The 21286-nt window shown below is 41.3% G+C and overlaps 1 protein-coding gene across 15 annotated transcripts in view; it reads right to left on the bottom strand.

Moving 5' to 3' along the window:
- Positions 1 to 252: 252 nt before the first annotated feature.
- Positions 253 to 21286, bottom strand: part of PRR14L (proline rich 14 like) — a 58736-nt gene continuing 37702 nt past the window's right edge. For 12 of the 15 annotated variants that reach the window (XM_042911690.1, XM_042911678.1, XM_042911682.1 and 9 more), the window contains 5 exons: positions 18391 to 18462; positions 17571 to 17742; positions 16889 to 16995; positions 6032 to 6103; positions 3805 to 4797 (listed from right to left, as the gene is read on the bottom strand). In XM_042911690.1, coding sequence (XP_042767624.1) covers positions 4518 to 4797; positions 6032 to 6103; positions 16889 to 16995; positions 17571 to 17742; positions 18391 to 18462 — 703 coding nt within the window. In that variant the 3' untranslated portion in view covers positions 3805 to 4517. Of the gene's footprint in view, positions 2726 to 3804; positions 4798 to 6031; positions 6104 to 16888; positions 16996 to 17570; positions 17743 to 18390; positions 18463 to 21286 lie in introns of those variants that run through there. The other 3 variants (XR_006195571.1, XM_042911685.1, XR_006195572.1) reach the window with 3 other exon arrangements.

Here is a 21286-nt window from a genome sequence, read left to right as displayed (position 1 = left end):
GAAAGCTCAGAAGGCCACCCAAAGGTGGAGGCCTATACATGTTCTGAGCACAGGACAGTCCTCAGAAAATGGTGAAACCTCATAACGTTATAGGTAAACTTTTAACGTAAAATTAACAGGGGCACCTAGCTGGCTCAGTTGGAAGGGCCTGCTACTCTTGATCTTGGGGTTAAGTTCAAGCTCTATGTTGGGTGTAGAGCTTACTTAAAAATAAAATCATAAAAAAAGAGAATAGACTAACAGCCTTGACAGTTATTTGAAAGGTTTTCCCAAAAAAAATTTATTTTCATAAATTAACACACATAACAGTGGGAATTTAGAGTCACAAACTACCAAACAGAAAAAGAACTGCAGGGGCATCATGTATGCCAATGTTACCAAAAATGTACAAATTTCACTGAACTATATTGACCATGATAATATATAAACACTTCAGGCAGCTATTTACTGGCCCAGACCAGCCCAAGGAGATGCTGAGGCCTCTCACCAAGAATTCAAATCCAACTCAGCACCAGGGAGGGGCTCGTGAAGACACACAATGAATAAGCATCAAATCTGAGAATATGCTGTGCTAGATGGTGGGCTACATGGGGACCCTTACTTTATAATCAAATTAGCGTCTGCTGCTCAATTTGTAGCTAGATGATATCAAACTTTGATTTTTGTAAAATTAACTCTTCCTCTGCAGCCAGCTTTTTATATCAAGAAGTGCAGTTGTGGTAAGGAGCCCTTCTTTTGCATCAATCCAGGAAAGGCTACTCCCTACCTCTGGCCAATTATCTAGACTTTGGATACAGCCACCCAACAATGTGGTGTTTAAGAGGTCCTTTCCATGATACCAGGGGAAAAGCTTCCAAAACAAAACAAAAACAAAAACAAAAACAAAAACAAAAACAAAACAAGGGAATTAAAAGAAAGCACCAACTGCATACTTCTCCCTCAGGTAATGGGAGAAAAGCATCACTGACTAAAAGTTGGTCTTTCACGGATCTCCATGTACGTGGTATTAGGAGATGGAATCCCAGCCTGGGGACCAAGTGCCAGCTGTGCTTTCCATCAGGCTGCACTAGAGCCTTGGTGCTGCCGCCCCAGTACTGCACACCCTATGCTGCTCTTGGTCTGGTGGGCAGGGAGTGAGCCCTGCGGGGGGAGGGATCGTGCCCAGATGGTAGGATCTGGAATTTACCTCAGGTTGGCTCTGGCACCCGCGCAAAAGACCCTTTCAGGCAAAACTGTGACAAAATGTCATGATTTTCACAGCTCTTAAAGGAGCGCTGAGTTTTGGGATTCACAGCATGAGTTTCTAAGCTCTTCAGGCTCCACGTAAGGCAAATGCTACATGTCTTTCCACTGTACCTCCCTCAGCTGTAGCTCTTAGAGTAAGGTCAGTAAGAAAAAGTGGACATAATCTGTTTTAATAGGTATGATGAGGTACATTTAAACTAACGAAGAAATGAAACTGGAAAGGTGACCAAAAGAGAAGGAGAAAGGGGGCAGGAAGCAGATGAGGGGCAAATATAGCTATAACTGAAAGATGGAAAAAAAAAAAAAACATAGTTGAAGTTTCAGTGAAAAGCTGATAGGCAGAACCCTGATTGGACCTGAGATTTCTCCTCTCTTTCCCATATTAAAAACACTAAGCCTCTGGAGTTGAATTATAGTTGAGTAAATCATAGTTAACTGTAACTTCCCACCATTTGGGGTGGGAAGTCCCCATACTCAGAAACTACCAACCCCCACCCCAGAAAGAGACCTCCTGTAGCTCTGAGCAAGTGGTGTGCCAGCAGCCGACGCCCCCCCCCCCCCCCCCATCGTGGGCAGGTTCCACAGGCTCCGAGGACCACAGATCTAGCCTTGCAGCTGGCCAGGCCAATGGTGAAAACAGATGCAAAGACAGGTGTGGCTGAGCACAGCTAGAACTTGCTGTATCGGTTTTAGGCAAGCAATTTCAAGTTTGCAATGGGGGCCCCTTCTTAACTTTGGAGCAGGGGAAGGCCCCGAGCCAGAGGGCAGGCCAAGAATTTCAAGGATAGGCAGAGATGCCTCAGAGCTGCTTCTCTTCCACATTGCCAGGACAAGGAGGGAGCCCAAGCCTCCACTTACTCCATGCCTCCAATGTTCCAAATCATTCTTCCTGGCTCTTGCAAATACCATGCCTACGTATAAGGGCAAACTTGAAATTATATCTCTGTAATGGTGGTGATGCCACAGCTGTGCCCGTTCAACTTCAGTCTGCTGGATGACATGGGTTGTTGCCGCATTGCTGACTCGTCTACACCAGCAACGGAGCTGGCAAACAGGGCTCTGCTGAGCTCTGGGAGTTTGCAAGCTGTCCAGCAGCACTCCCTAAAAATGTTTGTCAGAGGGTAAAATGGAATACTAATCCCCACTCCCTTAGGCAAAAAGACAGAGAAAAACATTTAGTGTCTAAGGACCCTGTCCCAGGATGGGAGAGGTACTGAGGTGAAACACAGGTTGTGTCTATACAGTCTGGGCAAAGCAGATGTAGAACAGCGGAATCTGGTTCACATTCCAAGCCAGTGTGGAAATGCGGCTCTCTTCAATGCTATTTGGCCATGGCCTTAGAAGCCTCTATGGGTTACCAGATGTGTATTTCACTTACTAAATGCTATGTCTGAGGCAGCGGGCCTAGAAGACAGATGTGGCACTTTTTTTTTCTTGCTCATGTCAGTTCTTCTGCTCCAGTGTGGCACAGACTGTCAACCTGCAAAGGAAAGGCACATAGAGACCCCCTGCCCCCACCCCATCTTCCCACCCACTCACAAATGGGGAGACAAAGGAACCCTAGGAGACACACCAGGACGGCACCACTCACTCTAACAGACTGACTTTGAAAATATCTCTGGAGCTCTGACAGTCTCCTTGGGTGGCTGCTTCCTAGCAGTGGTTCCTAGGAGAATGGGAAGAGGTGACCAGTGTCCTGAGGCTGGGTGTAGCATCCCACTCACCAGCCAAGGAATGTTAATTCTCTGAACTTTTGTAATGAAAGCAAGAGAGAAAGAAAGATAAAACACAGGGGATGGTGGTGGCGGGGGGGAAGCAGGGCAAGGGCACATAGGAGTTAAGTGGAAAACAAATGACACCTCTGGGCCTGGCCGACCCACACAGCATCCTTTTCTGCCCACAGACTCAAGCAGGCACAGATGAAGGAACTGCCAACTCTGGCACTCTGCAAAATTTCCAGTAGGTTTGACATAGGAGCCCAGAGTACGATGGGTGTTCTCAGAGAGGGCTGGCCATGGAATTTCATGATCCCCCTGCAAGGATGCATCACTGGGTCTGAACCACGTGCCATCTCACTCCCCACTCTTGGAGCAAGTTGCTCTGACAGCTGCAAACACTCTGGGTCGGCCTTTTATCACCACCTGAGCTGCCGTACCCAACTTTGTTATAGACTACCACTTCAGATAAAACCCATTAAGACCACACCCAACCTTCACATTTTTTTAAATGATTGGGAGGAAAACTTGCTCTTACTTCTATCATTAAAATAAACACATCTACTTAGCGGGCAAGAATGAGAACACAGATGAAAAAGTACTCCTTCTAATGAGCTACACTGGAAGGTGGAAATGGGGAAGGGACTGCTTGAAACACATAATGGGAAAATGTCTCACCATTGTCCCATACCATGCACTGATACACTGGGTCAAATGCCTGTCATATATTCTTAAGACATTATTGTCTTTCTCCTTGATGTCTTAAAATTTTGTTTTAAAATCACATTTAAAGGCTCCAAACATGCAGCAATAATACAAAAAAAAAAAAAAAAAAAAAAGAAAAGAAAAGAAAAAAGAAAAGAAAAGAAAAGAAAGAAATAAAAACAAATGAAAATAACACCACAACATTAAAAAGTGCAACTTACTTTGAAGGGGGCCTGGACGGGCTCCTCTGGCACTAGTGACCCATAGTCACAGAGGGGAGAAAATGATGGGGAAAAGCCACACACAACCACACACACACACACACACACACACACACGCACACGCACACACACGATTCTGGGCAGACAGACTCAAAAGGATTAGGAAACACAACAGCTCATCTTTCCTCAACTACTGAAATGAGCTGGTGAGACCACAAAGAACAGGACGCCAGGTCCCCCTCCCTAGGCCACGTCTCTAAATAATCTTGGTCTAGCACCACCGTAAACAACGCAGAACTTTCACACGGACGTGCAAATGCTATGAGTCCTTGGAATTCTAGTGTTACTGAAGGTATGCTGAGTCCTCCTCCTGTGGATGGCGAGTGTGAGGAGGAGGGGGCCAGATGGTTTTCAGGACCATTTCCAGGAGAAAGGGAACATTCCTGAGGTTCAATACTCAGCAGTAGAAGTAGAGGACCCTCCTTCACCATTTCCTAAAAAGGTTGCACCTTAAAATAGGTAAAATCCACGGACTGCATTTTGAATAGTTTGGGCGGTAGGGCAAAATTAGGCAACTTCTTCCAAGGAGACTGGAAAATCTAAAATTGAGACCCCTAAACCAAACTGCTTTTCAACAACCAGATGATCGCTCCTGCTCCTCCTCTTCCTTGGCAAAAAAGGTCTCCAATTCCATTAGTTTCTGTATCAACAGAGCATCCAGCTCTCGACTCTGCAGAGCTGCCTTCTGGGCCCTGGTAAAGCTGCCTGCCACCTTGACTTTACCACGAGCTCTCCTCTTTCGTGGGACTGTAAAATCCTGAAATTCTAGAACTCGTTTTCTCTTCTGTTGGCTGATTGAGATTAGCGTACCATTTCGTTCCTTAGGTTCCTCAAAGATGGTCTCCAAACACCTAAGGGTGGAGCACAAAAAAAGAATCACCAATACAATGACTCACGTGGCCCATCTCCTAGGTCACCAACCCTTCTGGTCAACTGGGGCTAAAACAACTAATGACTACTTACTTGACTGCTTTCTCTGGCCAGTATCTTTTTATGTACGAAAAAAAATATGTATTTATGGATATGTAATATATGAACACCCAGTGAAAAAACTGACACTGAGCAAAAGGGTAAGGAATAAAGACCAGACCCTGTAGGCAACACGAGCCACTTTTTTATGTATTCACAAAGTCATTCAATCAGAGACATGCATAAATAAGCATATATTACCAGAGATCAGCCCTTTTGTGTGAAGGGACAGGTAGGAAACATTTTTAAATTAATGAGCACATAGGACTCGATTATATTTTTTGTTTTTAAACAACCCTTTAAGAATATAGAAACCTTTTTTTTTTTTTTTTTCTCACAGACTGTAACAAAAAAAGAAAGGAAATGGGCCACTCGCTGAATGTGGCCTATAGTCTGCTAACCCACAGCATATATCCTCCACTTTGGTTTTCTTCTTGTGTTCAAATGGTAGCAAACCACATACACTGCCCTATACACTGTGCCTCTCTGATCTGTCAATAACTTTTTTTTTTTTTGTCAATAACTTTTAAGATTATTCTAATTCAGTAAACAGGTATCTGATTCATTCCTTTTAATGGCTACAGTGTATTCCATTATAAGGCTGAATCATAATTCAATTTTAAGTTGTTTCCAATTGTTTCCTATTATTTAGCAATGCTGCAATGAATAATCTCGTACAATGGTCTTAGAGCAAATGCTCACTTTACAGGATAAAATCCTAGAACTCTCCTGCTACAACCTGGACACAACAGGAATTTAATAAATGTTCCCTGACTTGAACTGAATTCACACTCAAAGGTAGCCATGTGAAACACTGTCCGTGTTTGGATTTGGAATCATATCTGAAGATCAATGATTACTAGTCCTGAAAAGGACAGCTAGGTTTTTGCTAAAAACACAAATACAAACTGAAAGGAAATGGTGTTTTCTGTACCTACCTAACTCATCACACATTTCTGTCCCATCCTACCACCAACCCCAGTTCAAGCGCTGGGAACTAAAAATACCAATTCTAGTTACTTCCAATAACTTCCTTTCTAAAGTGAATGGATTGGAGATTTGCATCAATCATTTCAGAAGCCCTCCCAGTCTATTCACTCCTACTCATGTACCCACCTGTTTGCAGGAGGAGACTTATAATTCTTGTTGGTATATATTTCTTCTAAACTAAACTCCTTTTTCTTTAATCTGAAAAGAGAATAAAATAAATTCTTCATGTTCTCTTAAGAGAAATAAAATTGGCTTCCCAACTTGATGAGTCCTTTTCTTACAGGCCCTCTGGATTGAGATTGATCGATTGATTTTTTTTTTTTTAATGTTTATTTTTCAGAGACAGCAAGACAGTGCGAGCATGCACAAGCAGGAGAGGTGCAGAAAGAGAGGCAGACAGAGGATCCCAAGTAGGCTCTGCACTGACAGCAGAAAGCCTTACATGGGGCTAGAACCCACAAACCACGAGATCGTAACTTGAGCCGAAGCTGGACCTTTAACTGATTGAGCCACCCAGGTGCCCCTGCAATGAATTTTGGATGTGTCTCACGTGTACAACATGTACCAGATTTTCTTTTCTAGGCTGCCAATCTTCAGCTTTATGAAATTTAGTCCATTTATACTTACTGGCAATGATATAGCTGTATTTGTATCTACTATTCATATTTTATAGCTTCTTTTACCTTTTCAATATTTCTTTTCTTCTCCTTAACTGACTGCTGCTCACTTCTCTTTTATCCCCCTTTCCTGGCTTGGAAATTATACACTTCTCTTTCAGTGGTTGGCAAGAATTTTAAGAAGTTTTCTTAACTTGGAAACTGGAGTGCATCAATATTTTTACCCTTCTCCCAAACACCAGTCCCTGGAACTTTTTAATTCCAATCAATACCATCTCAATTTATACATTACTAGTGTTCTATTTTGTCTCCTTTTTTATTTTGTCATTTATTTGAAGAAACCAGGTTGTCTGACCTGAGGCTTCCCCAGTCTATATTATGATTACACCCACAAAATATTATTTAACCCGTTCCTCTGAACCAAACATATGGAAAATATTACAGGTATTTCCTATAGATTGACAATTAGATATAAGAGGCATAATCAGATTTAGGTGTTTTGATAGGAAGATTTTTATTTTCTTCTTCTTCTTCTTGTTTAATGTTTACTTATTTTTGAGAGAGAGAGACAGAGCATGGGCAGGGGAGGGGCAGAGAAAGAGGGAGACACAATCTAAAACAAGCTCCAGGCTCTGAGCTGTCAGCACAGAGCCTGATGTGGGGCCCTAACCCATGAACTATGAGATCATGACCTGAGCCAAAGTTGGATGCTTAATTGACTGAGCCACCCAGGCACCCCGATAGGAAGAGTTTTAGATGGTGGTGTATACTTTCATCCCGAGGGAAAGGATACCTGTTGTTGATCTTTTTAAAATATTACTAGCCACTGAAGAACACTGACTGTATTTATTACTTCTTTAGGGCCATACTTAATGATAGTCTAGCACTCCTTCTCAATTCATTTGCTAGAATTCTTCTGTCTAAATTGAAACTTCATGTTCATCCATTACTTAGTAACCCTGTAGTACACTTTGCACAGGAAAAACAGCTCATGCTTGGTTCTTTCCCTTTATTTACTGATTTCCAAACAATTACTTGGTTCTCTAATCTCATCCAAATATGGCCAATGGATTGTTTTAAAAGTGTCATTATAGGGGCGCCTGGGTGGTTCAGTCGGTTAAGCATCCAACTTCAGCCCAGGTCATGATCTCACAGTCCGTGAGTTCGAGCCCCGTGTTGGGCTCTGTGCTGAAAGCTCAGAGCCTGGAGCCTGCTTCAGATTCTGTGTCTCCCTCTCTCTCTGCCCCTCCCCTGCTCATGCTCTGTCTCTGTCTCAAAAATAAATAAAAACATTAAAAAAAAATTTTTAAAAAGTGTCATTATAAACTATTCCATTTAAACATATTCTTATGCTCCAATCTGTTGCAGTTATTATTCTTTTTGATGCTCTGTTTCATCTGTGGCCAGTGGGAGTTCCAAATTGGTTTCTGAGTCTCTTTGACATGACTTTAGTAGTCTTTGAGAACTTCATCACTTTCTGGTAGGACAAGATATTCTATACTCATCTTGTGCATTTCCTGCTGTAGACCTTTGATCAGTCCTCAAAGAGTTTTGGTTGACATACCATAAAACTTACCCTTTTATTTACTCATTTGTTTATGAGTATACTCAATTCATTTGTTTATTATTCATCGTTGCTACGATGTGGAAGATAATAGCTTCAACCCTCAGGTCACCACACTTATATCAGTAGAAACTTACTGTGATAACTTTTATATTAACTATTAATAGTGTTAACTTATCACCACAAAGTTTCTGTATTTTAAACCTGTTTCATTCAGATAAGAAAAGCAGAGTCTGAAGAGCATGTTAATTAACTTTTTGGTGTCATGTTTTAGTTTCTTTATGAGAATCTTAACTGAGATTCGGTTTGGTTCAATTCCAATTCAGCAAAGAACATGCTTGTGGAAAATATACATAAATAATAATATGTATACAAAATTTCATAGTGACTTAGCACTGGCGTTCCAAAAGAGGACAACTACTTTGCTTCTGAGCACTGGCAACTGCTACATTAAAGATGTTGGATGGGCAATCCGAGAGTGAAAGATGAGCCTCCCAGTCATTCTGACTTGCAAATCAGGGTAGTATGTATCCACATTGTTTCTGGACTGAGGTGAAGGTCTGTGAGCAGAGCTCAGATTCTGGAATTTCTGGCCTCTCAACAAACTGGCTTCTTCAGCGAGACTACATTCACTGGAATGGCACAGTCTGCCTCAAAAGCACAGACACTTTCCGTGGAAAGCCCATCTTGCCCAGGGTGGTTTTGGAGAAAGTCTACATTTGAGTGTCTTCCATCTGCTGGGTCCTCTCTCCCTCATCACTTAATCTGTTTTTACGATTTCCATCATAAGGAAGGCAGTTTCAGAGCTAACATCAAAAACTCTTTGCATAAGGTGTGGTCTTGAGCCAGAGATATGCTGATATATACACTAAGCAGAATATAGCAACAATTTTTGAAGGTATCTGTTTTCTGGCCTAGAAAATGACCAGGGGACACTTAATACCTAAGATGACCAACTGCTTCTTGAGTAACAATGGCTTTTATACTCTCAGGTAGAACAAATCTATAAATATGGCCAAAGAGAAAACATCAGGCATTTGGGGGTGGGTTCAAATTCTGATTTTGAGCAACCATGTCTCTCATTTACAAATGTTTATAGAAGTCATGGCTGCAGAAGTGGTCTATATAAAATAGAAGTCTTAGGGAATTTTTATTCCCCTGAAACCTCCACTATTTTACACAAATGACAGCACTCTATAGACAATTTTGGCTCTAGCATAACATTATCTTAAGATACTGATTATACAAATATATAAAGCAGTGCATCTTGTTTTGTGTGTGTTGTGTGTGTTTTTTAATTTTAGAGAAAGAGAGAGCATGTGCGAGCAGGAAAGAATCTTAAGTAGGATCCACACTCAGTGCAGAGCCCAACACAGGGCTCAATCCCACAACCCTAGGATCATGACTTGAGCCGAAATCAAGAGTCTGCCTGGGACTTTCTCTCCCTCTCTCTCTGCTCCTCATCCTCTTGTGCATTCTCACTCTCTCAGAATAAATAAATAAGCATTAAAAAACAAAAACAAAAACAAAAAACAATGAAATTTCCTGTGGGCAGGGGCGGCTGGCTAGCTTAGTCAGTGGAGCATGCAACTCTTGATCTCAGGGCTGAGTTCGAGCCCCACGTTGAAGTTGGAGTTTACATAAAAAAACAAAATTCCTATGGTTTCGTTAAGTATTCTTACAGTCTGATTTGTTTCTACTTAAATTTGATTCATTTGGGATTTTTTCTGGTGAAAGGTCTAAGGTACAGATCCAACTTTATTACTCTTAAAATGGCTACCCAGTTGCCCCAATAGCACTTTACTGAACAGTCAGTCCATCTTTTTACCACTAATTTGAGGGGATACCTTTGTCACATTCTATATTTCTCTATGTAGTCATGTCTACTTCTGGACTTTCTATTTTGTTTTACCAATTTGTATGTTTCTGCTGTGGCATCACACTTCTATTTACTTAGTTATAATATATATATGTATATATTTTTTAAATGTTTATTTATTTTTGAGAGAGAGAGACAAACAGACACAGAGTCTTAAGCAGGCTCCAGGCTCTGAGCTGTCAGTGCAGGGCTCAATGTGGGATCCGAACCCACGAACCATGTGACTATGACCTGAGCTGGAGTCAGAAGCTTAACCAACTGAGCCACGCAGGCATCCGAGTTTACAATATGTTTTAACGTCTCTTAGGATTAACACCTCTCTCATTTCACTCCTTTTCTGAATTTTCCTGGCTATTTTTGCTTCTTTATTTTTCCATGTTAACTCTGACTGTGTGAAACTTAAACCTTTCCATTTATTCAAATCTCTTCAGCTCTTGGTCGAGTGAATATATTCAAAGTTTTGTTTACTGGCATGCGCCAGTTATATTATAACTTCTTAGCTCAAAATGTACCCTCCAGAACCTGCTCTGTGAAAATGGAATCCTGGACTCTTGAAGCATTTCTTCTTTAGAGTAAGTATGATGCTAAAAGCTCCGGCAAAAAGAAGGCATTGGGGGAACACTGCTAAGAGGAAAGGAGCTTCTCTTCCTGGTTCTGGTGAACTTTCCCCCCCCATCACTGGTGTATGTTTGTTGGCGTGTCAGGAGGGGGTCATTTGGAGGGGGCTCTGCCCTAGCTGTGTGGCCAGAGTACGTAGTCCCTCAGTGCTCTGGCAACCCTAGCCTGGTGATCATGCCACATGCTTCCTGACACATGTGGGGCACTCCAGGCCATAAGCTTATACCCCAACTTCCTGAGGGCTGTTTCCTGTGGCCCTCCTGAAGGAAACACCACATGCTCCAGGCATTACATCCACAGAGACACCCCTAGTCCCTTTGCATGCCTGCCTGCCCCAGCTCATCTGCACCCTAGAAGTTGTTTGCTATTTCCTGCTTGCCTAGATCTGGCCTTAGCAACCCAGCCATCCAATGGGCTGCACCCATACCCTCACGAACAAAGTCAAAATGCCAACATAGAGGAGGTGGCCCCCCTTCCAAGTTTGTCCTACCTTGAGTACTTTCCCTCAGTCTTAGGGTGCCCTTCAGAATACTCTGTACATCTTTACGGTTACTCTATTTTATATTAAAGTTCCCTTATTTGGGGATCCTGGTTGGCTCAGTTGGTTAAGTGTCTGACTCTTGGTTTCAGCTTAGGTCATGATCTCATGGTTTGTGGGTTTGAGCTCCGCATCAGGCTCCACGCTGGCAATGCAGAGTGTACTTGGGATTCTCTCTCTCTCCTTCTCTCTCTGCCCTTCCCTCCCCTCAAAATAAATAAATAAACTTAAAAAAAATTATTAAGGGGCGCCTGAGTGGCTCAACTGGTTAAGTGTCTAACCAGCTCAGGTCATGATCTCACAGTTCGTGAGTTTGAGACCCACACTGGGTTCTCTGTGTCAGCACAGAGCTCACTTGGGATCCTCTGTCTCCCCTCTCTCTGCTTCTCCCCTGCTTGTTCTCTCTCTCTGAGAATAAAGAAACATTTAAAAAAAAGTTTTAAAAAATTATTAAAAAAAAAAAGTTCCCCTATTTAAAATACTATGTAGTTTGCAGGGGGACTTGGGTGGCTCAATTGGTTGAGCGTCCAACTCTTCATTTCGGCTCAGGTCATGATCCCAGGGTTGTGGGACTGAATCCTATGTCAGGCTCTGTGCTGAGTGTGGAGCCTGCTTAAGATTCTCTCTCTTTCTCCCTCTGCCCCTCTCCCTTGCTCAAGCTAAGATAAAATTGACAAATAAAATAAAATACCGTGTAGTTTGTCTCCTGATTGGACCCTGACTGACACATGAACTCCCCAGAGCTAAATAAGGTTGCTACTAAATACCCTAGACCAGTGGTATTCACACTAGGGTACCAAGACATGCCAGAGTACATGAAATCCCACTTTTAGGGGAATTAATCTTCCAATCTTTAATTTCCTAGAAGTCATATGTTTGAACACTCATGCAGATTTCTCCATTTCCACAAATTCTTGGGAGAGATGTTGTGTTATTTTTTTTTTTTTAATTTTTTTTAACGTTTATTTATTTTTGAGACAGAGAGAGACAGAGCATGGACAGGGGAGGGGCAGAGAGAGAGGGAGACACAGAATCGGAAGCAGGCTCCAGGCTCTGAGCCATCAGCCCAGAGCCCGACACGGGGCTCGAACTCACGGACCGCGAGATTGTGACCTGAGCTGAAGTCGGATGCTTAACCGACTGAGCCACCCAGGCGCCCCGAGATGTTGTGTTATTTTAAAAGTAGGCTTCACACCCAGCACGGAGCCCAAAGCAGGGCTTGAACTCACGACCCTGAGATTAAGACCTGAACTGAGACCAAGAGTCGGATGCCTAATCAACTGAACCACCCAGGTGCCCCTTGCACAAATTCTTTCAGAACAGCACCTATACACCCTGAACTCTGCTTTGGTATATGAAACAAATAACTAATCTTGCTAAGCTCGCTTAGTAAGTAATGAAATTACTGTAAACCTGTATTGGACTTGTCTTTCCCCATTAGGTATAGTTCCCATCACATACAAGAGAGGAGTGGCCTCAGAAATAGGATACTTTGGGTGGTGCCAGAATATTCAGATTTCAAATATGTTGTGGAATGGGTTTGTCAGAGTGACTTCGCCTCATTTATCTCCCGATTATCATCAAACAATGCCTCCTGGCCCTACTTATGAAAGAGAGCTTCAAATATCAATACAGCCGGCTCATGTATTTAATTGTACCCTATGTTTTTTCCAAACTATTCTCAATTCTCATTGACAGTCTGTTACCACTTAGAAAGAAAAGTTCCAATCAACAGCCAATCCTTTCCTTCCTTTTTAAAACATATAATTGAGGGGTGCCTGGGTGGCTCAGCTGGTTAAGCGTCGACTTAGGCTCAGGTCATGACCTCGCCCCATGTTGGGCTCTGTGCTGACAGCTCAGAGCCTGAAGTCTGCTTTGGATTCTGTGTCTCCCTCTCTCTCTGCCCCTCCCCCACTTGAAAAAATTTAAAAAACAACACACATATAACTGAAATGTTTACTAGGACTATCCAACATTTGAAGATGAAGTGTGTAAAACCCACAGACGAAAAATTTTAAGTAATTTCATTCAGTTAAGGGATAAACTTTTAACAAATTATATAAAGAAATATTTAATCCAATTATTTAATCCTTACATTATTTCATCTTATAAAATGTTATAACTTCTACTGTTAACAACAGCAAAAATTATGATACTGCCATGTCAGTTGGTTTCATAATACACTATTCTCCTACATTAAATACTGAAGCAATCCTAAGATTTACATAAATTAATAGCTTTATTTCTGATTTTTTATGACTCTTAATTATTCCAGAAGTCCAATAACAGAGTTTGTTTCATGCATGCATACACATTTACCGAAGCAATATCATGCTTTCTACCATACTCCTCACTTTGTAATTTATTATTCTAGCTACACATTAGTTTGTTACAAATTCAGGATGAGAAATAGCATTATCATGTTGTTTTAATAATGAATTATTAAAATGAATAAATTAATTATATTTGTTGCATATGATTTTAATTTTGGCTTATGGCTTTCACAAATCTACCTTACAATAAGTTATAAGGATGTGTTCCATATAATAAGGAGTAAGATGTGTTTCATAGTTTATTTCTCAATGGTTTATATGGTTTTCTTAAAGGTACAGATCAACACATTTACCTGAGTTGGAAAACAAAAGTTAGGAAGAATAATTTGGCAGATGGGCTTGAGTAACAAAAATTGCTTTTGCCAATTAAGTTAATATGTCAAGGGGTAGGGGGATGTAGAAAATGGGTGAAGGGGAGTGGGAGATACAGGCTTCCAGTTATGGAATGAATAAGTCACAAGGATAAAAGGTACAGCGCAGGGAATACAGTCAATGGCATTATAACAGTACTGTACTATCGCTTCTTGGCCTTTTGGCTAAGATCAAGTGTAACAGTACTGTACTGTGACAGATGGTAGCTACACTTGTGGGTAGCACCATATATTGTATAGACCTACTGAATCACTATGTTGTACACCTGAAACTAATGTAACATTGTGTCAAGTATATCTATTTTAAAAGTATTTATTTATTTATTTGTTTATTTATTTATTTTTAACGTTTATTTATTTTTGAGACAGAGCATGAACGGGGGAGGGTCAGAGAGAGAGAGGGAGACACAGAATCTGAAACAGGCTCCAGGCTCTGAGCTGTCAGCACAGAGCCCGACGTGGGGCTCGAACTCACGGACCGGGAGATCATGACCTGAGCTGAAGCCGGCCGCTTAACCGACTGAGCTACCCAGGCGCCCCAAAGTTTTTATTTATTTTGAGAGAAAGAGTGTGAGTGGGGCAGGAGCAGAGAGAGGAGAGAGAATCCCAAACAGGCTCCACGCTGCTAGTGCGAAGCCTGACTCAGGGCTCAAATTCATGAACCACGAGACCATGACCTGAGCTGAAATCATGAATCAGATGCTTAACCAACAGAGCCACCCAGGCGCTCCCATTGTGTCAAGTATATTAAAAAAAGAAAGAAAGAACAAGAAAAAAAGTTACATGTCAAGGTTTTTTGATAAATATAATGCATTAAATCTATAACTTGAAGATTTTTTGACAAAAGAGTATCTGAATAGCTCATCAAAAGATATCTTAGGCAAAGGTTTATTAAAAATCTTATTTTTTCAACCCCTTTCACTGTATTAGATTAAAGTTATCTCTAAGTGAAAGACCAACATACAAATTATTAGGCATTTGACACTTACTGGTCAGATCTTTTTGGTGTACTGCCCATACAATGAGATACTTGCTCCTTCAATGCCTGGTAACAGAACCTATGTAAGTCAGCACTTTTCAATCCTTTGCTTTCAAAAAAATAGGTGATAAATCATTAAATATAATTTGATGATAGATCACTGGGTGATTTTTTGGCACTTACTTGAAAGAAGTTCAAAGGACTGAATGTCATTACTATATTAAAACTTTCTCCACTCCCAACTACTTACTTATATATACATAAAAGATTTTTTAGAACTTCTATCTACATATACATGCAAGATAGAATACATCTGATTCTGAATCCTATTTCATTCACTAGTAGTAAGTACTATTCAACCTAGGATATCTGAAATATTTTAAACATTTCTCTTATAAAGACTTGATAGGATGATCAATAAAAGCAGTGTGAGATAAAAATATATTAAGACAAGACCACTTGGGAAATGTGGAACGTCAATTATGATCATAGTAACAGTAACTATTGCATTTGTGTTGTGTGAAGCAATACAATAGGTACCAGTACACATTTTTTTTCCTTTTTCTTTTGAAAGTAGGCTCCATGCCCAATGGGGAGGCTTCAACTTGAACCCTTGAAGAGTTGTAGGCTCTACCAACTGAGCCAGTCAGGTGCCCCCACATTTTTTACTCAATTGGACTGCACAGTAATCTTAAGTGTTGGGAATTCTTACCCACATTTTACAGATGTGTTCTTGACACTCAGGAAATTTCATTAATTTACCCTGGGGTTACTAAGGAACCAGTGTTAGGCTTCCATTTGCCAATGAGAAATGGAGTGAAAACCACCACAAGAGAATATAACTCTGGAGATCTTTTTAAAATACTTATAATTTCACAGTGTGTCTGTATAGTACATATTACAACAAATACTAATTTGGTAATTTTTTCTTTCCACTTCTCTTTATAGGATTAGCAAATTATCTCTGTCATAAAAAATAAATCTTGGGGCGCCTGGGTGGCTCAGTCAGTTGAGCGTCCGACTTCGGCTCAGGTCATGATCTCGCGGTCTGTGAGTTAGAGCCCCGCGTCGGACTCTGTGCTGACAGCTTGGAGCCCGGAGCCTGCTTCGGATTCTGTGTCTCCCTCTCTCTCTGCCCCTCCCCCACTCATGCTCTGTCTCTCTCTGTCAAAAATAAACAAATACTAAAAAAATTAAAGGGGCGCCTGGGTGGCTCAGTCGGTTGAGCGGCCGACTTTGGCTCAGGTCATGATCTCACGGTCCGTGAGTTCAAGCCCCACGTCGGGCTCTGTGCTGACAGCTCGGAGCCTGGAGCCTGTTTCGGATTCTGTGTCTCCCTCTCTCTGACCCTCCCCCATTCATGCTCTGTCTCTCTCTGTCTCAAAAATAAATAAACGTTAAAAAAATAAATTAATTAATTAAAAAAAAAATCTTTAGAAGCCAAGTTTTTAAAGGTCATGATATAGACCATAGCATGGATTTGGCATTTTCTGAAAGAAAGAAAGAAAGAAAGAAAGAAAGAAAGAAAGAAAGAAAGAAAGAAAGAAAGAAAGAAAGAAAGAAAAAGAAAAAGAAAGAAAGAAAGAAAGAAAGAAAGAAAGAAAGAAAGAAAGAAATTTAACTTCTTTCCCTCATGACCTTTAGGTCCCTCCTCAACTTTGCATATAGAATGCTGTGAGCTTGGGCTGTGGGGTCAGGTAAAACCTGTGTGAGACGGAAACCACCTGTGCCATGACTGATACATGGCCTAACACAGGTGTCATAACCACTCAGCCTCAGCACCCTCATCAAAACTTGGGGGTGACAATAGTGCTTACCTCCCAACACCACTGGGGGATGACCAGACTATGTATGCGAAGGGACAGCATAATATCTAGCATAGTGAGCTTGATAAAAATGATTAAGAATGCATTACAAAATCCCTGGCACATAAACCTCTGGCCACATTACCAATTAATTCTTTTGGATAACTTCCTAGAAGTATGATAAATAGCTCAGAGTATATAATTATTTAAAAGCTCATTATATTGTGCCAAACAATTTTCCAAAAATGTGAACCTATGTGTATTAGAGAAGGAACTCACCTTTTGGGTCGAGGAAGGCCCATGGGGGTAAGATTAGGGTCTGGTTTAGGAATGGTTTTCCGGATACGAATCTGTGAGACTTTCTTTGGCCTCTTCTCTGGCTCGGCCTATTTTTAAGGGTTAAGAAGAAAGACGGTCAAGTTATAAGACATTTAAAATACATGAAGTCTCTTTTGACACTCAAGATTTTACTTCCTCAGTTTATAGATGGCTCTAGTAAGTAGTTGATGACAAAGCTCCCTTACTCCCGCTAAGTGTTTTCAACAACTGCTCCCTTATACTATTGGAAGAGAATCACCCATTCAGCTCAGATATTGAGATTAGCAATATGAAAGTCTATCAACTGCTGGAGACAGAGACAGTTTGCAAAATTGAAGAACATCATTGTTCACTCATCTTTGAATGCATGAAGCACCTCGTTGGTCCAACTCACTCTCTAAATAAACCCTGTTAAATGTTATCATCAAGAAAAAAGGATCTGGAAAACAATGCAGATTAAGAGACCCAGTGTAGCTTTGGTGGCTAAGGAGAAAAACTCCTGCCTTGGTAATCTTCAGCACTCAGCTGAAGCTAACGGTGATAAGGAAAGACACTCAGAGGCCTGTGTACCAATCATGTGATCTGTAGTCCTCAGTGGACATGCCCAGTAGCACTCACAACTCCATCAGCACTTTACATTTACCTCCTTCTGTTCTGGAGGACTGCTCTGTGGATGGGGGCATGCTGCTGCCACATCACCTAGCTCATCAAATCCAGGAACCGGGAACTCGGAGGCTGAAAGCAGGAGCTTGGTGACAGCTGAGTCTGTTACTAAGCAAGACTTTGGTACCAAGGCAGGGAACGGAGGCTCTAGTCTAGCACCACGGACAGAAAAACAGAGAAGAAAATATGAGATGGGTTTCACTTTCTATCTTGGCACATTCAACTTCTTAACATCAGACTAAGGTTGAAGATCTTCCCTTTTTCAGCAATGACATTTCCAGTCAACCTGTTTTCTAGTTCCTTCTGGACACCTCCTGTGTCTACATATGTAAAAACTTCCAAGAATGCAATCAATTTCATTGGTATGGAGCAGTTTTATAAGGAAAAATATAAAAGGACAGACTTTTTGGAAGAAAAAGACACTTAGTGAACTGAACAATGAACTGTGCTCAGATGAGATCAATCCCATCCAGACAATGAAGTCGGTTGCATGATTAAGAAATAGCTTGAGAGGGAACTTGTAGTACAATGAGCTGACTAGTTTTTTTGTCTTTTTTTTTTTTTTCAATAGCTAGTATTGATTACATATTCTTAGTTAATACTTATAAAACATGCCTGAATCTTGGACCAGGTTTAGGAGAACAAGACATCAGAATCATGCTACACCAGACCCATGCCATCAGCTAGTGTGCTCTCTCAGGTGCTGTGCTCGCTTGCACATTCACTTTCCTCTCTCTCTCTCACACACACACACACACACACTGCAAGCCCTTATGTTCCAGGCACTGCTGCAGGCTTACCTCATCTGACTGCCATTGGTGTTATAAGTAGCTTCCATGCCTGGAAGAGGCACATACGGTAACATGGTGTGGCTGAAGTGAAGCAAAAGTACAGAAGCAATTAGGGCAGTAGAACAACAGGAAAGTTTTGATGCCATTGGGGGTACTCAAAAGGTTTTGATGCCATTGACGGCACATGATGCTTGATTAGGCCCTAGGAAGATAAGAAATGTCATTCACTCAGAAAGAAGCCCACCCCCCACCCCCATCCCAGTGATGAGAATTACATTTACGTGCCCATCACTGGAATGGAGGCAGGCTGACAGGAAGATTATTTTCTAACTTACCTTAATTATTTTCTAACTTAAAAAGAAGGTAGAGAGAGAAATATAGAAAGGACAGTAACAGGAGGGAATAAGAATGACTTGGAGTCTTATATCTTCTAATGAAGTTGTTGAATACATAAATTAGAGATTTAAAAAAATAATTTACAGCTAAAAAAATCTGTATTATTCATCTCTATGTTAATACCATTAACATAAAGTCTAACTTCTATATCCTTACAGAAGAAACTTTTTTTTTTAAAGTTTATTTTGAGAGCACGGGAGTAAGCGGGGGTAGGGGAGGAGCAGAGAGAGAGGGAGTCAATCCCAAACAGGATCTGTGCTGTCAGGGCAGAGGCTGATGTGGGACTCAAACTCATGAACAGTGAGATTATGATCTGAACTGAAATCAAGAGTCAGACGCTTAGCCGACTGAGCCACCCAGGAGCCCCAAAACTCTTTTCTTTAAAGCCAAGTTCACGTAAAACATGGTTATGTAGAAGAAAACTGTTAACAGGGTTAGCTCCTTTGTAATCAAGCTTTTATTTTTATTATTGAAGCAATGGTATTCATCACTTATAGCTACATCAATATGTGATGTTGGAGAGCTTTTTGTGCCTCTCAAAGTAAAACCTGCATCAGTTTCTATTGAATTTGGAACTCAGTATAGGTTTAATCAGTGAGGCATTGGTATGATGACCATAATACAATCCATCTCCTCTTAGAAGTAGATTTGTTCAAGGTCTAGGAAACACAAATAATTCAGATTTTTTAGGATGTTTAGCACCAACTCAGGATTCCTTGAGGGCTACTGATAAAAGGAAAGAGGCGGGATGGTACACTGAAAAAGCAGCTGACCAAATCAGCAATCAGGAGACCCTGGGTCTAGATCAAGCTCAGCTGAAATACTAACCAGTTGAGTGATCCGGGTTAGAAAAAGCCACGTGTCTTAGGCTCCTCATCTACAAAAGCAGCAAAAAGGAGGCCAGTTCAACCTATATTATAGAGTGCTGAAGGTCCAAATAAGAAAATTCTATTGGGGGGGCGCTTGGCTGCCTCTGTTGGTAGAGCATGCGACTCTTGATCTTAGGGTCCTTGAGTTGGAGCCCCATGTTGGGTATAGGTTACTTAAATATATAAAACCTTAAAAAAAATTCTATGGAGGGCACCTGGGTGGCTCAGCCGTTAAGCATCTGATTTCGGCTCAGGTCATGATTTCATGGTTCGTGAGTTCGAGTCCCACATCGGGTAAGCTTGAGCCCTGCTTTGGGTGAATCCGGGCCCCAATTTGTGAGCACGAGCCCTGCTTCACGTAAAATAAGAGCCCGCTTTGGGTGAGCTCCATTCCTCTCTCTTTCTCCCCCTCCGTTCTTCCCTCTGCCCCTCCTAGGATTCTTTCTCTCGTTCACTTGTTCCCCAACCCCCCCCCCCCCAAATCTATGGAAACATAAATTAGCACAGAGCCCGATGTGGAGCTTGAACTCATGAACCATGAGATCATGATCTGAGCTGAAGTCAAGAGTTGGGTGCTTAACCGACTGAGACACGCAGGTGCCTGTATCATGTGTAACATTTCTAAATGTGTTTAAAAGCAGCAAAGTTCACGGGGCGCCTGGGTGGCTCAGTCGGTTAAGCGTCCGACTTCAGCTCAGGTCACGATCTCGCGGTCCGTGAGTTCGAGCCCCGCGTCAGGCTCTGGGCTGATGGCTCAGAGCCTGGAGCCTGCTTCCGATTCTGTGTCTTCCTCTCTCTCTGCCCCTCCCTCGTTCATGCTCTCTCTCTGTCTCAAAAATAAGTAAACGTTAAAAAAATTAAAAAAAAAAATAAAATAAAAGCAAAGTTCTAAACTCAAAGCCAAGGTATATAATGTTAAGGCACTTCTAGAGCCAACAAGAAGGAAAAGTCCCTACAAACGCTTCCATTAAAATAAAAATTAAAATAAAATAAATAAAATAAAAATAAATAAATAAAAATACTAGAGATAGGAAGGGGGAGAGAATATATTCCACACTGGAATACACAAAAGTCAGGAGGGAAAGAGTTCTCAAGGAAGAAAGAGCCAAAGGGCCACACATTTTCACAGGGTGAAATGAAGAACTAGTCTGTACTCTAACCTCAGGCATGAACATAGTTAAAAAAAATTTTTTTAATGTTTGTTTATTTTTGAGAGAAACAGAGACAGACTGCAAATGGGTCAGGGGCAGAGAGAGAGGGAGACACAGAATCTGAAGCAGCCTCCAGGCTCTGAGCTGTCAGCACAGAGCCCGACATGGGGCTTGAACTCACAAGCTGTGAGATCATGACCTGAGCCGAAGTAGGATGCTCAACCTACTGAGCCACCCAGGTGCCCCTGGCATGAACATAGTTTAAAGAAGGTAACATGATTTAAAGCTGCATGTCACACACTGACCAGAGAGTGCTTATGAGAGTATAGAGGCATACTGACAAACTAGACAAAATAAAAGCAGTATACCATCATTTAAAACAATTTGATTCATTCTAATGTATTTTTTTTGTGGCTGCATTATAAGAACATTTTTCTATTAACTATAAGATAAGTAGTTATGGTAGCATTAGTCTTTCAATTTCAATCA

Source organism: Panthera leo, chromosome D3, assembly GCF_018350215.1.
Source record: "Panthera leo isolate Ple1 chromosome D3, P.leo_Ple1_pat1.1, whole genome shotgun sequence".
NCBI lineage: Eukaryota > Metazoa > Chordata > Mammalia > Carnivora > Felidae > Panthera > Panthera leo.
The sequence above is the reverse complement of the archived record's forward strand: the minus strand, read 5'-3'. Positions and strand labels throughout refer to the sequence as shown.